This window comes from Chelonoidis abingdonii, chromosome 3 (genome assembly GCF_003597395.2).
Source record: "Chelonoidis abingdonii isolate Lonesome George chromosome 3, CheloAbing_2.0, whole genome shotgun sequence".
Classification (NCBI taxonomy): Eukaryota; Metazoa; Chordata; order Testudines; family Testudinidae; genus Chelonoidis; species Chelonoidis abingdonii.
The window spans coordinates 186514554-186532049 of NC_133771.1; the positions used below are offsets into that span (position 1 = coordinate 186514554).

The following is a 17496-nucleotide window of genomic DNA, read 5'->3' on the forward strand; positions in this document are numbered from 1 at the left end:
AATGTTGAGAAATTTGGCTTCTAGGAAACTACTAATGCTCAGGATGCACAAACCAAAGAAAGTCAAACTCAAATGGTGATTTTAATGTATGTGTGCTCTTGAGAAAACTAGTGGGCATGAATGCGAGGTGCATTACAGAGAGTGTTTATCAGCAGGTCTTTTAAATTAACATTATATCAATAATGTATTGGATATATTAAAAAGTGTTCTATGAAATCACATGGATTTTTTTATATTACAGTGCAGAATCATAGTGAGAAATGTTAATGTTTCAGCCAGAACTGAGCCCCTTCACCTCTGGTCCCCAAATACTACTTCGTTCTGTGTCTTATTTGCAAAGGACAATTTATCCATAATGCCTAACTAAAAGTTCATTTTTGTGTAATGTGTTTCTCTTCCTGGAAGGGCAAGAGGTCCCACTTGTGTCATGCTCTTGTGTAAAATCTGTTTAAAATTGGGGTGAAAAGTCTCACTATTATGACAATCTAAGCTGTGAAAAGTGAATGGCAAGAAATTTTTAAAACATAGAATGAATATTTCAAATTGTGCGAGATTGCACTTTGTATTTAAAGAGCAGCACTTTAACCCTCTGCTCCCAGTGCACTGGCTCCATTCTCCAGCAGGTCTCTTTGATACCAGTCATGTCACGACATGTTATAGTATTACAGTAAAACAAGAGCTGTGAGCCTAGATAACTTGTTATCCTTACTAATAAAGCATTCATCACATAATCCCCCGTTTACATAATTTACAAAAATTGCTGTTCACTTTTAATAGTTAAATAGATTTGCAAGTAATTAGATAACATATGTCCTTGAACTACTGAGATAGAAATCAGCAAAAGCTGTTTTGTGTAGTAATCTCTTGCAATCATGTTGTTACCATAGAAACCTTACTTTGCTGTAGCAGTAATCTTGCTTTTTCATTATAAGAATTGGCAAGTTCCAGTATGTTTCAGTAATTACCATAGCATTGCTTTCATTGTGTTATGTTTAATGAGAAGGTGATTTCAGTATAGAACCTCATTTCTGATAGTCTGTATATCTTGTCTCTGTGTTCTGGGCTGAAACTTGACAGACAAGTTCTTAGTTCTGAAGTGGATTTTCAGGTTAAGTAAAAATGCTAAAATTGATGATTTTTCCTGTCACTTCTTTTGCCTCTCTCTTAACAGACTTCTTAAATTTCTAGTATTTCTGATGGGTTCCTCAGGAATCACTTCCACAGTTCTCGCTCAGCCCTCATGTTTGCAGTTTTGTTATAGCTGTGTTGGTCCCAGGACATGAGAGAGACAAGGTGGATGAGGTAATATCTTTTTTTGGACCAGCTTCTGTTGCTTGAAGGGGCAAACTTTCAGGCTTCATAGAGCTCTTCCTCAGGTCTGGAAAAGGAGTCTAGCATGTCCAAGCTAAATGCAAGGTGGAACAGACTTAGCATAAGCACTTTGTAGATGACCACTTAAAATGAAATGGTCAGTTAACACCTCTGCAGTTGCAGGACAATGGCGGGTTCCTAGGCAGCAAGGCGTGTTACAAGTTGTTGTAATGAGCCATAAAACCCATATCCTGGGCCTTGTCTATACTACACAGTTCTGTTGACAAAAGTCAGGTTTTGTCGTCAAAACAATGGAGGTATGCATACTACAATGCTACTTCTGCTGACAAAACTCTCCTGTTTTGCCCACAGAATAAAACCACTTTGACAAGAGGCATAGAACTTTTTGCGACAAAGTTGCATCGACAAAGTGCCAGTGTAGATACCCCACTTGGTTATATCGCTGTAAATGACCTCCAGAAGATATCCTACAATGCTTAACCTGACCACTCTCATCAGCTGTTAGAACTCTGCTGCCTTGCACCCAGGTACATAGGCATCCACTCCTCCCCCTTTAAAGGCCAGAGAATTTTTGAAATTCTACTTCCTGTTTGCTTGGTGTGGAGAGCTCGCTGACCATGGCAGCTCCACGAAGCAAACGCTCTCCTGCTTGGAGCACACCTGAACTGCTGGATCTGCTGGCATTTAGGGGAGAGGAGGTGTGCAGTCCCAGCTCTGCTCCAGTCATATTAACTTCAATACCTATGGGCAGATTTCTCGTGGCTTGTTGGATAAGAGCTACCAACGGGACACACATCAGTGCCATGTGAAGATAAAGTAACTGAGGCAGGTGTACCAGAAGGCAGGGGAGGCAAACCATCACTCTGGTGTTGCACCGAAGACCTGCCGCTTCTATAATGAGCTGGGCGCCACCTTGACAGTGACCCCACCTCCACTGGCAAGAGACCTGAAGATACTGTGGGGGATAGGGGGGGCCTGAAGACAACGGACAGCAGAGTCAACCCCAAGGACAAAGTGCTGGACAAGGGGGTTGAGTTGGACAACAAGTGGGACAGTTGACAGGGTTGTCTAGTACCGTGGTGAGCCAGGACCTCTTCTCCACCCAGGGACAGTGAGAAAGTGATTTGTTATGTTATGAGAGATGTATTTTACTATAATGATTCTTTGCTGTGCGTGAGGCCCGAGATGGTCTTTCTCTGTGAAACTTGAAAGCTTGTCCCTTTCACCAACAGAAGTTGGTCCAATAAAAGACATTACCTCATCCACCGTATCTTTTTTTAGGTATCATGGTAGATGACCAAAGGAACATAAACTCTAGTGTAATATCATGGCTCACAATCCTTGGAAGGATCCTTGGAGAAATATAGAGTAAAACTAGGGAAGTGATATTGTCTGTAGCATTGGTGAGACCACTACTGAAATACTATCCACTTCTGGTGTCCACACTTAAAAAGGATGTTGGGAAAAGATAAAAAGGATTCAGGGAAGAGCTACAAGAATTATTTGAGGTCTGGAAAATACATCTTACAATGAGAAGCTAAAGGACCTCAGTCTATAGTTTATTGAAGAGAAGCTTAAACGTGACTTGATCATGGTCTCAAAGTACCTACAGGGAGAAAATATCTGGATTCTTTAATCTAGCAGACAAAGGTATTAAAAAAAAAAAAACTAGTGACTACAAAGCTGAAGTTAGCTTAAAAAAAAAAAAACTGGAAATTGAGCACAGATTTTTTCAGTGAGGGCAAGTAACCACAGGAACATCTTATCAAGGGATGTGGTAGATTATCTATCCCTTGAAGTCCTTAATTATTTTCAAATGATTTTAGTTCAACCACAGGTAATTAGGTTTGATATGTGAATTAGTATTTGGAGTTCTGCTGCCTGTGTTATGTAGGAGGTCAAACTAGATCATTATCATGGTCCATTTTTAAAGACTATTCAAGACAGTCTGCTGGCCTGGGCAAAAGTTCAGTCTGCCATTCCCCTCCTATTCCCAGAACAGAAGTTCTCAACTGGGATAGAGGGGTGTGCAGTGAGACAAAATGCACCTCCATCATGACCGAGGGATAGGTAGGCCAAATTTGAGTTAATGGCATTGTAACCTGACATGCAGTGTTGCAGTGCCACTCAGGTTGGCCCCAGTTTCCCTAGGCAGAATATGCTGCCCTATACAGCTGCCTAGTTTGTTTATAACTTATCCATTCTGGTATTAAAATCTGTGAAATTGAATCATCTAGTTTGGGTAAATGGTCCCTTAAAGGGTTAAGATGTTTCATTGTTCATGGAGTCAATGTTAAAACAGCTGTTAAATGAACCAAAACATATAAAAAGTACATAATTTACTGTAAGACAACATTGAATCGAATATATAGAGTTTTTTAATGGGACTTTAATTTTCTCAGTCCTGATCTGCTTTAGGAAAATGTCAAAATGGCAGCTTCATATTTTGCTTCTTTTTTGTACTTTATATACTATAAAAATATATAGTGAAATGTACTGCTTAAAATCTTTTTATTACAATTCAGTTTCCCTTTTAAGAAACTTGTGTGTCTTAGCTTCTTACAGCAAATAGTGCACTGGGAGTACTCCACTAAAACTTTTCATTGTGGTCTGAATTTTTTGTTCTAATTTTCAGTATGTCATTCAACACTTATTACTTACATTTAGAACAAGAAAGCCAACTGCTACAGTTCGACTCCTCTACAAAAAAAGTGTAGTTAGAAAACCCTGATGCATGGGAAATTATTCCACTGAATATGTTTCTACTCTGTAGCTTTTAGATCGTCATATAGGCCTGATGGTTTATAAATTCTTAACTAAGTGAGATGTTAATGGGCATTGCAGTACATATGTATAAAATTATACCTTATTAATGTGATTTTTTAAAGACTTTGTTTCTAGGTGTTTCTTGCAGCAAAATATTGCCATTTGTAAGATTGATTTGACAATACTGAAAATGGATTCTAATACAGTGAACAGTGATGAAAATGATTAGTTACCTAGTGAGCCTGCTCACTTTACAGCCAGGCTTTCACCTATTCTGGGACTTACATTAGCACTTCATGTTTCATTTAATAGCTTAGTCCTTAAGAGGCTCATAAATTGCTGATAAACAGTACTGGCAGACTATTTCACTTCATTCTTTACACTATTAATAACAAGGATCACATTTGAATAATATGCTATGGAAATGTAAATGGAAGGAAGTCTCAAGAGCCTATTGTTAACTTACTATGTTTAATTATTACAGCACTTGCTGCTATACTTTATTGCTTTGTGGAGGTTCAGAACATTATGTTCAAGGATATAATTTATTATAATCTGCTACATTGGATTCAGAGCATTGGTAGGTGTTTGTACTCTAGATAGATGTGTGTTCTGTTGAGTGTAAGTGTAACAGTATGTACTTATTAGTAAATGAGGCAACTGCCCCCAACATTTTAATAAGCTAATTGGGCTTTCAGATTCTTAAATGTTAAAATGTTCTTATGGTCAGCCCATACACCTTGGTTTTTAATAGCAATGGGCCTATTATGACAGGACCAAATTTGAGATGACAAGGCAGAACCTATGTTTCTACAATTTATTAATTTTTTGTGTATTTCACTGATTTTAATGGCCTGTTAGGAGTGATGTAGTAACACTGATTAGGCGTAACTGTTTTTGTAAGCAAACAGTAATTTAATTGTCTTCAAATATAATTAAACCTGGTAAAATTATTAAAAAGATTGTAGCATTGTGAATTTGTGGATAATTAGTTGAAATTGATTTGGCTTGTAATTTTGGTAACTTAGTTACAAAAGAGCGGTACATGTCTCTATCGTATCTATTTTTACAAGCCAGTTTACTGATGGATTGACCAAGACTCAAGGCAGTAAAATGAATACTGGAAGGCTACAGAACTGAGTCAGACTGCACACTGCTGACATGATATTATTGCCTAATAACCCAACATTGCTTATAAACATCAGCAAGAGTTATAGCATTATGAAGAGTATTGTAGTAATTCAGTCTTAATACGGAGTGGCCTGGTAAATTTCCCAAGTTTCAACTCGGACAATGGATATCATGAATATAAAAATTCTTAAACTTGCATACCTCCAAGATGTTCATCCTATGCTATGAAAGGTTTCATATGTAGCAAGGAAAGAAATAAAATGCTTTGGATAAAGGTATACTTTCCCCTGTGTAAACTGATCTTAGTGTACCGATTTCATTAATGGACAAAGCAGGTATCTCTATAATAGTTGTACTATTTTTATATTCTCTATAAAAGCACAGTAGCATTATTATAAATTGTTCTGGATTATATATTTATCACACGACTATTTTTCAAAATTTTTCACACGACTATTTTTCAAAATTTATCACACGACTAATTTCAAAAAGCTGTTTTAGCTTACAACACAAGTTTGACACTGAAATTTTGTTTGCTGCAGTTATGGATCACTAATTTTGTCTACCTGTGTAAAGACAGTTTTAAAATTGTAAATGAATATTGTTTATTGCTTTATATGTGACACTTTAATATACTAATTGTATTTAATGACTTACTAAGATGAGGTGATAAAAACTTGAAAGACCTTTCTCAAGCACAGTATGGCAAGGTAATCCAGCTGATAAGTCCAAAGGGCAGTAATAAAAGTTAGCCATGAATGTTTGCTATAGTAATTGATGTAGCTGATGTTTCTGCTCCTAGGTGAGAGAAATGGCTGCTACCACACTGAGTGGTCTGCTACAGTGCAACTTCCTCACTATGGATAGCCCTGTGCAGGCTCACTTTGAACAGCTCTGCAAGACAAGACTACCAAAAAAGAGAAAGCGAGACCTTGGCACAGTGGTGGATACCATTCCTTCTGCAGGTAAAGAGACTGCCTCAGAGAAGCAAACTGTACATTAAAAAACTGGTTCAGTTACTTTATTTACATCATCCTTAGACAACCCAGGTGGCTAGAATAGGCTCTGCAGTTAAGGAGGAGTCTTCAAGCAATATACATAAAGAAACAGATCTGATGTGTATGCAGATATTTTATAATACTTATAAACCATCATGACAAAATATTTTTGTTTATAGATCTGACTTCTTCTTGCATGTTTGTATTGCTCCTAGCACAGTGGGGTCCCAATCCCAATTAGGTATTTCGAGTGCTGATACATACAAATGTTAAGTAACAATATACTACTACAGAGCAGTTATATGGCTAGATTAATAGGTTTTTGTGGTTTATTCTTATACCTAAGGTGTACTGCTTACCAGTCTCCATGAATGTACATGTATTCAGAGACTCGTCGAAGAGGAAGTGGTTATTTTACCAGTAAGTGTAGTTCTTTGAGGGTTGTCTTAGCAGTCACACTCCTCATCCACCTTCACCTGTGAGGCACCGGAGAAAGGAACTAAGTTAGAGCTTGCCCTCCCTAGAACTTTCAGTGGCATTAGACTGTATTTACATGAGCCCCAATAGGAACAGTTTACCAGAAAGTTACAGAACACTGATGTAGGCATTTTTGAGTCCACTGTGTGTAGATTAGCAGAGGCAGCCCTTGAACTGGTAAATAACCTCTCCTTTTTGATTCTTCACAAGAGCCTGTAATGGATAGAAGAGGTGGAGATTAAGAATTCCCCTAGTATGGATGTTAGTTGCACTTTACTGCTCATGACAACTTACATTTAATGTGTATTTATTTTAGTACTTTTCATAAGTTAAAAATAGCTGGAATTACTGAAAGTGAAGTTTCAAGTCTGGCTGTGTTATGGAAACACATATTTTGAGAGATTTGTGTGCTGCCACATGTATATTACAGTCTTTTCATTGCAGACTTGGTTAAGCGCCATGCTGGTGTGCTTGGACTTAGTGCCTGTATTTTGTCAAGCCCTTATGATGTGCCCACTTGGATGCCCCAGCTTCTGATGGACCTCAGTGCTCACCTTAACGATCCCCAGCCTATTGAGGTAAAAATAGTCTGATTCTATTTATTTTTTTTCTTTAATCTAAAACATGTCTATCATCCTTACATTAGCTTCCTGAAGAAAGACTGTGAAGGAATATGTTTGTCACAGTGTGACATTTTTTCTTCAAAAGTTCATAACTTTGCTAAATCCAAACCTGCTTTAACTCAAAGCACCTTATGAAAGCATGCCAATTCCTTGCCATAGTTCTATTTCTGCCTCAGTCATTTCTACACTAGAGCCAAAAATAAATGAAGTAGAAAGCTGAGAGTTTTATTTATAATGGCGGAATTCCCTTACTCTCCTTGTACTCTCTCCCACACACAAAGTATGTATCTGTCTCTGTCTGTTATGCTGTCTCCCCTCCCTCCTGTTCATGCTGCCTTGATGAGAGGCTTCATCAATGACATGTTAACACTTGAGGGCTCATCATTTAGCAGCAAGGCATTCCCTGGGAAATATCCCACCCTCTGACTTCACCACCTCAACCAAGCTTCACAATTATCATTGCTATGTACAGTATGAAATTGTTTGTTTAAAATATATACTGTGTATATATCTATATAATATATAGTTTTTTGTCTGGTGAAAAAAATTTCCCTGGCACCTAACCCCCCCTATTTACATTAATTCTTATGGGGAAATTGGATTCACTTAACATCATTTCACTTAGTCACATTTTTCAGGAACGTAACTACAATCTTAAGCAAGGAATTACTGTAGCTGTTGCTAGCACTCCAACTATACTATTGTTGTTAACTATAGTGTTTAAACTTTGTGGAGGGGAATTTCCTGGAAAGAGCTAACCAGTTCTGCTAGGGCTTACTTTTACTGGATTACAAAAATTAAATCTGGAGAGTGTATATAATTATTTTGCCTTTAAGGTGCACCAATTGAGATCTGTTAAATAATAATGAGACAGTCCTATTATCATTTAATATATATCATTTGGTGCACCTCAGAGGCAAAATTATGATATCTCTGGAATAATGATAGACGATATCTCTGGAACGTACACTAAAAGTTTGATCTCCACCCACTTTGCAAGTTGTGTTTGACTGAACAAAAATTATTGTTTAAGCCTTTTACCATCTGAATGTCCAGCACTGAAAAACCCAGTAGAGCCTGAGCCCCTACAGTAGCATGAACAAGATTGAAAATTCAAAGGCGGGAAGAAGATCAAGATTAATAAGGATTTAGGGCTCCAAAGTTTGTAAAACAAAAAAAAAAAACTGGCAAAGGTTCTTTCACCATACGTAAGAGCCTTGACAACACTGATCTAGAGATATTAGAATTTAAAACTAGTTGTAAATTCTGCAGTCTTACAGATCTGGACTGGATGAACTTTTGGGGGTCCACTCCATACTTCCCAACTGTCTAAACATATACAAATGCTAGTTTAGGAGTATCATCAAAATATAGAACTACCTGTTCTTCTTCGAGTGGAGTCCCTGTGAGAGCTCCACTTTAGGTGATTGTGTGCCCTGCGCCTCTAGTCAGAGAATTTCAGTACCTGGCTGGGCCACAGATGCACTCTCACTGCCTTGTGCCTGCAGTGTCAATTAACTAGTGCTGTGTAGCCCTTTCACCCACCAGTTCCTTCTCAGCCGCCCTTGGTCCAAGTTGGAGCTCCAGCAATGTGCTCTCTCACTTTTACCTCAGATGTAGTGGAATTAAATTAGTCAAGTAGCTTAGTGTAATTGGGTTAGTTGGTTAAGAACCCTTTATTTCTTTTTCTCCCCATTAAAAAATAAATAAAAAATGTTCCTTTCATCCTCTTAAGGGACATTATTTTTCCTCAGAATGCCAGGGTCACTTGGCTTTAAACACTGCCTCTCTTGTCACAAGGCAGTTCTGCTTTCCAATGAACATTCGCAGTGTGTCTGGTGCCTGGGGGAAACTTATGTGCCTCAGAAGTGCACCCATTGCCACATTCTGAAGACCCGGACAAGGAAAGTGAGGGATCTTAAATTGAAACTTATCCTAATGGACAAGTCTCTCCGTCCCGCCTCAGGCTTGGGCTCACAAACTTCTCCTGCCTCTTTATCACCGCAGGCAGCTTCTGACAGACCCCCCCTCCTCCACCCTGAAAGGAAGGGACCTAACTCCTAAAGGACATGTAGAGAGGAGAGCTAACACTCCCCCTACCAAGACCGCATCAAAGAGGAAACGTTCCCCAACTCCATCCACCACATCGGTACCGAACATGCTACGGCTTAGTACCTTTGAGTCGGCAGGGATCTCCAGTACCAGCAGTACCATCAGAGCCGCAGACACTAAGCAGGCAGGTTCTAAGAAGGAGGGCAGACAGAAGACCTCCTCCTCCATCTTGGCACCGGCAGCACAGACAAAGTGCTCCTTAACAAGCAAATTTGCAGTACAAAAGGCAATAGCGCCACCTGCTGGCCCTCTGTTCAGTAGCACAGACACTGCACCGCAGATTGCTGTGCCATCCTCAGCATGCTCGCTGTTGGCTCCTTTCCTGTTGGTACCACAAGGTCCCCTGGTACTCCCACTATTCTCTGTACCACCTTTCACACAGGTACCTTCATTGGTACCACAGCCTCAAGAGTTCCTTGCTCCGAAGAACCTGACAATTGCCCCAGTACCACAATCATCTCTCCTCTGTACCGATACTACTTTGGTACTTTTGCTACCACTCACTCCACCAGTTACAGCCGCTCCTCCTTTATCTAGCGAGGAGGATGAAGAAGATGGGAAGTTTTTTCCTCCCAACACTCTTAGCTTATGCAAGGCAGTGTTCGGTCCACACATCAGGAATGCCCTTAGCCTTTGCCAGGGTCTGAATTTCAAGGGTGGTATGCTTACCCCTGGAAGCCCCCACCTATGCCCTTCCCATTTCAGTGGGCATTCTGTGACCAATGGGCAGCTTACAGACAGTTTTACCCCAGATCCCTAAGTGGCACCACAGAGGTACATAGGCAGTCTTCACCACAGTTTACAGTGCTACCAGCTGCCCCTCCCAAACAGTGTTGAGGAAAGGGAAGATGTTTTAGCTCAGGAGGCAACTCCTGCCACCTGCACTTCATTGTCACTGGGTGAGACTATTATACCCCTTACGCCAACTGCTGGAGACGATTTCAGGAATTTCCAGGAGCTCTTCAAAAGAATAGCAGACACACTCCAGGTAACCCTAGAGGAGATCTCCGAGTCATGTCACAAGCTTTTGGATATACTTCACATCACTTGCTCCAACATTGCCCTTCAGATTAACTCAGCAATCATGGAACCTGCCACAAACATCTGGCAGACCCCTACTACTATCCCACCCACACGTAAGAGAGCGGACAAACAATATTACATCCCTTCAAAAGGGATGGAATATCTATTCACACGCCCTCAGACATATTAATTGGTAATTGATGCAGTCAATGAATGGGGCAAACAGCATTACTCTAGAACCACCCCTTATGACAAAGAATGGAAAAGATTGGACTTACTCAGCTGCAAGGCCTATACATCAGTGACACTACACTTCCAGATCGCTAATTATGAAACACTTATGGTGAAGAACAAACTATCTTATGGTGAAGAACAAACTATTCCAGATTTTCTGACTTTTTTGTCCTCTGGTATGTAGTCAATAGAGAGTAGTTTACATTGCTCATTTCCGCTCTTGGCTAGAACTGCCCTCCAAGCCTCTTTGGACTCTACTGACACCATGGCAAGGACCATCATACACACAGCAGCCAAGACAATACAATAACTAGAGGTGTAGATAGAGACCATCCAGATGTAGACTAAGCTCCTCCCAATCCACCACATCTCAACGATCAACCTCTAAACAGCAGATTTGAAGGCTTGGTCAAGGGCTTACCAGACGTCCCTCCAATTTTTGCTGCCAACACTACCTCTCATCAACTATCCCTTTACCACTCGTCTAATACTGTTCTATCCAAACCGGCGAACCATCACTTCCAATAGATGGGTACTGGAAATCATCAAGCCTGGCTATGCCCTCCAGTTCCTCTCCATCCCTCCTACTCATGCTCCTATCCTGTCCCTCTTCAGGGACCCCTCTCACGAACCCTTCTTGAGACAGGAGGAGGAGCATCTCCTACAACTGGGCGCAGTAGACAGTTCTGGTACATCACAGAGGGAAGGGCTTCTGCCTGTCAGGAATGGTCACCTGTCAGGAATGGTCTAGATAATACTTAGTGCTGCCCCAATGCAGTGGACTGGACTAGATCTCTCGAGATCTCTTCCAGTTCTATGATTCTATTCTCTTTATTTTTTTAACCCAAAAGAAGTCTGGAGGATGGAGACCCATCCTTGATCTCAGGAAGCTAAACAAATTTGTCAGAACACAACATTCAGGATGATTGTGTTAGCTACAGTCATTCCAGCACTGGAACAAGGGGATTGGTTTGCAACCCTCAACCTGAAAGATGCATATTTTCCCATTTCTATACGCCCTATGCACAGGAAATTTCTTTGGTTTATACCTGGACAGGGCCATTTCCAATATAGAGTACTACCCTTTGCCTCTCCACGGCCCACTGATTATTTTCCAAAGTCTTTGCTGGGGCGGCAGCCCACCTTCGCAAGCATGGGGTCGTGATATACCCCTACTTAGACGACTGTCTAATCAAGTCTCACACTTGGGCAGAAGCCATCACAGTCACGCACCAGACAATTTCACTCTTCACCAGTCTCAGTCTACAGATAAATGTCCAAAATTAACGCCAGTCCAGAAACTGGACTTAATCAGCGCGCATCTAAATTCTCTAGAAGCAACAGCATCATTACATTTTCAGAGATTCACCTCTCTAACGAACCTCATCAATACCTTGGTGCACAGCCCAAGGATATTGGCCAGGACCTGTCTTCAGCTACTAGATCACATGGCAGTGACCACATACGTGGTGAAACATACCAGACTGCACATGCGCTCTTGCAGTGTTGGATCAACATGGTATTTACACCACACAAACACAATTTGAACAAACTTCTGAGTATGCCAATGAAAGTCAAGGACTCACTACAATGGTGGACTCACCCACACAACGTTTGCGCAGGTGTTCCTTTCCTTCAGCCTCCTCCCAAATTGATAATCACAACGGATGCCTCTCTACTAGGGAGGGGTGCCCAACTAGGAAAGCTCACAGTACAGAGAAGATGGTCTCCTTCCTAATCAACACTCTCATCAATGTACTGGAATTACACGCAATTCACAATACCTGTGCACATTTCATGCCTCTGATCAAAGACAAAAACATACAGATCATGATGGACAATGTAGCGTTCATGTTCTACATAAACAAACAGGGAGGAGTAAGATCACACTCCCTATGTATGGAGGCCATAAAACTCTAGACATGGTACATACCAGACAAAGTCACCATATCAGCTACCTACCTGCTGGAGTCTCAGGATATCACAGCCGACACATTAAGTCGAAGGTTCTTGAATGGCCACGAGTGGGTAATGAACACCTGCATGATCCAGATCAAATTGCAACTAGGGGGGTTCCCCGCGATAGACCTATTCGCCACAAAATGAAACAGCAAATGTCCAGTCCCGGAGTGGGTCTGGGATCAGGATCCAACGACGATGCATTTTTCATTCCGTGGCATGTACCACTCCTGTATGCTTTTCCTCCCACCCCATTGCTGTCCAGCATCCTGAACAAGATCAGAATCGATCAAGCCAAAGTCGTCATGATAGCACCAGCATGATCCAGACAAACCTGGTACCCATACCTGAAAAAGATGACGTCATACCCCCATGTCTTCTCCCACTTCTTCCAAATCTCCTCTCTTAGGACCTGGGTCAGACTCTGCATCCAAAGCTGGAGTCGCCCCATCTCATATCTGGCTTCTTAATGGTTCCATGGCAAGGAGATAACGTGTTCTGAGGATATGAAAGACATCCTGCTAAACAGAAGAAGGTCTGCTACGTGGGCTACATACCTACATAAATGGAAGAGATTCCAAATGTGGTGCCTAAACAAATCGACACCACCACCTCTCCCATATCAGTGGTAATGGACTACATGCTGTACCTGAAGAAATCTGGCCTTTCAGTGAGTTCACTGCAGGTGCATTTGGCAGCCATTACAACATTCTGTGACAGTGGACAGCGTTTCATTCTTTGCTCACCCAGTTGCCAAAAGATTCCTCCAGGGAATGCGCAGCTTCTACCCAGAACTCCGAGCCCCAACACTCCTGTAGGATCTGACTTGAGTGCTTCGATCTCTCACAACCGCCCTATTCAAACCCTTGGCCACATGTTCTCTTCTACATCTTTCCATGAAGGTGGCTTTCCTAGTCACCATCACATAGGAGAAATTTCTGCTCTTATGGCTGGACCACCCTATATGTTTTTTGTGTTGTTTTGTTTTTTTCAAAAACAAGGTCACTCTGACCTCACCCCAAATTTTTGCCTAAAGTCCTTTCTTCCTTCCTCATCAATCAGCCTATCCATCTTCCCACGTTCTTCCCTTAACCTCACAAGGACAGGCAAGAAGCGATTTTTCCACACCCTGGACATTAGAAGGGCGCTAGCCTTTTATCTTGAGAACACCAAATCATTCAGGAAAACTCCTAAATTGTTCCTCTCCACCTCGGACCGCTCCAAAGGCAAACCCATCTCTAAGCAGAGACTTTCCAGATGGATTTCAGATTGCATTCAGCTCTGTTACTGACAACATGACCTACAATCCCCCTCAACAGTTAGAACACACTCCACAAGATATGTATCCACATCAGTTGCCTTCCTGCATGATGTGCCTATTACCGACATATGCAACGCAGCTACTTGGACATCTCACACATTCATTCAACACTACATCATCGATCAAGTGTCAGCCTCTGACACTCGGCTGGGACACACCTTCTTATTATCCATTCAGACCTAGCTCCAAATTACCTCTTTTCCCCTGGGGGGAACTGCTCTATAGTCACCTAAAGTGGCTCACCCACAGGGACTCCACTCGAAGAAGAGAGGGTTACTCACCTTGTGCAGTAACAGGTTCTTTGAGATGGTTGTCCCTGTGAGTGCTCCACTACCCATGCTCCTCTCCTCTACTTCGGAGTTCCAATTAATTCCTCTGCGGTAGAGAAGGAACTGGGGGGTGCGGGGGCTGCACAGCACTAGTTAATCGCCACTGCTGGCATGAGACGGGGAGAGTGCATGTGCAGCCCAGCCAAGATTTCTGTTGAAATTCTCCAGCTAGAGGCGCGGGGCGCACAGTCACCTAAAGTGGAGCACCCACAGGGATTCACATCTCAAAGAACCTCAGTTACTGCACAAGGTGAGTAACCCTCTCTTACATCTGACTATTAGTCTCCAGTTAGGGAGACTTTCCACAGATATGAAACCGTTTTTAAAATATATCAAAAATTAATACAGATCTATTTTTTTGTTGCCTGCTATACAGATGACAGTAAAGAAAACACTGTCCAATTTCCGGAGAACACACCATGACAACTGGCAGGAGCACAAACAGCAGTTCACTGATGACCAGCTGCTTGTCCTTACAGACCTCTTAGTATCACCATGCTATTATGCTTAAATAGGTAAGGCTGTGTTTATTTTGGTGTAATTAGAAAACACTGCCATTTTATGATATCCACTCTAGCCATCCAGTCAAAGTGAAGGAAAGAAGGTCCCAGATCCAGGGAAAAACATTCCCTCCAAACAAAGTCACTATCAATGTTCAGTGGGGTATCTTCTGTTGTTTGGAAACTCTACTTGTAGTGACCTGCTGTTTATCTTTATTGTGCAGTCCCTTATTTTTGTTTGAATGAAGTAAACTAAAAGGCTAGGACTTCAGAAGAAAATAAGTTTTATCAACACTTCCTTTGCTCCCAAACCTTCTCAGCCCATTAACTGCCCTCTGCATTTCTGTCAAAGGACCATCACTAGAGAGACACAAGGTACCTTGAGACTGAGTATAGGATGTTCACGGTGTTCCTGGTACTTGTTGATCTGCAGAACAAGGAATCAGACTTGAATTTGAACCCTGATCTCTTGCAGGGGAATGCTATGTGTTGTTACTGGACCACTGTGCCAGCTGGCAAGGGAATTTTTTAATCATCATTTTCTGTAGTATCACGAGAATATGGATGAAGATAAAATCTTGTTTTTAATTATTTCTATTTCAGGTTCTTCTTGGAAATCATGAGGACCTAGAAACATTTCTGCAAAAATAAAGGAAACTCAAAACTAATTTATTGTGTATGGAACTTTTAGTCTTGGAAATCGTGATGCCTAATCAAAACCATTTTTTAAATACAAATATTAGGTTCTAACGGAGCTCTATTCATCACAAATTACAACTTCACAGGGAGTAACTATGGGAACCCTGCATTCTTCCGTTACTGCATCTGCGGGGCCAGATCATTACTTGTTTCAAAGTGTAATGTCATGGGCCTGCATTATACAACCTTACCACCTTCACTCTCTGCTCACTGGCTTACACCACCCATCTCTTCCCTCCTTTTTCTTTCTTATTCCGTGTGCCCAGTCATTTTTACATCAGTGGATTTGCAGAGCACACAACTGCAAGTCTGAACATTCTAAGGGAAGTGCTCCAGTTTTGGTTGACATTTTTTATCTGATCAACCTGCAGGAGCTGGTACCTATGAACCTCAAACCCACCTACTCCCATAACAAGAGGCCAGGAACCTATTTTTCTCAAAGGACTTTTTTTCACTGCTTGCTTTCAAGTACCCATTAGGTGACAAAGTCTGTACCATTTAATCCAGCTGAGTGTTGGACTACCCTTTTAAATCTTACCTTCTATGGAAATGTAAATATCCATTCTGTCCTCTGTAGCTGAGATCAGTAGTATGGAAAGTGGGGCAATTTCCATGATCTGGCCAACTTTTAGCAGGTAAACTGACCAGATGCACAACTTAAACCCATGACCATCTGCAGCTTCCTACGGGTGGAAGGCGGTGGATCTTTTCAGATGAATAGAGCCCATAGATATGAATTTTTTGCTATCAAGCAATGTTTTAATTCAGAGACTGAAGAGTATGTACAGTGTGTAAAAGCACTGAATTTTTTTAACAGAATATTCTCATTAAAAAGACTATTAGTCGCTATTTGGAGAAGCATACCTTGCATAAATGGAAGACTGCTGAGATTGTGAAAGTTCTGGTTTTGGTTTTGGTTTTTTGCCTGCAACTTTGTTCAGAGACTGATATCTATTGGCTATTTAACGACATGTTTAATATGTGTTACATAGATGTAAAAGACTGTATAAATTGTAGAGGCATTGCTTTGGGAAGACATTGTACAGTTTGCAACCTTTTACATAACATCATTGTGAGATTAATTTGTAAAAATTCACACTTCAGTGTTAATACTATAGTGCTTCTGGCTTTTGTATCAAATCAAATGCCATTACTATTTTTTAAATTATTTTCTTTAGCAAAATATTGTTCCTTGTTTAAAAGGCAGAAATTTTATTTTGTTTTAGTTTTCATTTATCTCATGACTACATCTGAAGAGGATTTTAATGCAGCATTTGTGGCCATCTCTAAGTGCTAACATCACATGTTTTGATGTGATAAGATTACAGAATGCAAAGTACCTCCTGCAGTGAAATAGTTCACAAGTTGATGTGTTTCATCTTTTACACAACCTGTACAGTCTTCCTTACAGGAGCACTACAATACATTTTGAAATATCTACCTGCTGATTGAGTGACTCAATACAATTTTAAAGCACAGCAGTGTTCCTAGTACAGTATTTACTAAGTGTCAGCACACAGATGTAACCACTGTATAGCGTAGTGCCAAAATTATTTCAATTGTGTACGTAGTTTAAAACCCAATAAATGGATTGTTTGTAACATCTGCATTTTTTGTCTTGAGCAGAAGTTCACTACTTTCAGAGTCTAATTTAGGATTGTCTACTCCAATTTTCTATGGGGTTTTTGTATCAGATCTGTATGCATTGTGGAATTCAGGTGAATTCAGGTTGTTTATGTAGTGCAGCCTGTTGGTTGTCATTTTAAAATTTTGTGTATAAACAATAGTCTCTTTACCCATTACTGAAATTCACTGCGTCAGGGATAGAACACAGCATCTGTTCTAACATCACATAGCATCACTGTTAAAAACAGCAAGTGAATAATAGTGCATTTATTTGAAATGTGAGTATAATTTCAAGTGGGCACAAGGTAATCACACAAGTGGAAGTTGGTCAAGATACTGAGATCAACACCATTCTATTGAGAAAAG

The 17496-nt window shown here is 40.7% G+C and overlaps 1 protein-coding gene across 1 annotated transcript in view; it reads left to right on the forward strand.

Moving 5' to 3' along the window:
- The window catches only part of PSME4 (proteasome activator subunit 4), a 228449-nt gene extending 212952 nt beyond the window's left edge, over nt 1–15497 (forward strand). The window contains exons 44-47 of the mRNA XM_075064374.1: nt 6032–6194; nt 7149–7282; nt 14682–14820; nt 15409–15497. Coding sequence (XP_074920475.1) covers nt 6032–6194; nt 7149–7282; nt 14682–14816 — 432 coding nt within the window. The 3' untranslated portion in view covers nt 14817–14820; nt 15409–15497. The remainder of the gene's footprint in view (nt 1–6031; nt 6195–7148; nt 7283–14681; nt 14821–15408) is intronic.
- The last annotated feature ends 1999 nt before the right edge of the window (nt 15498–17496 follow it).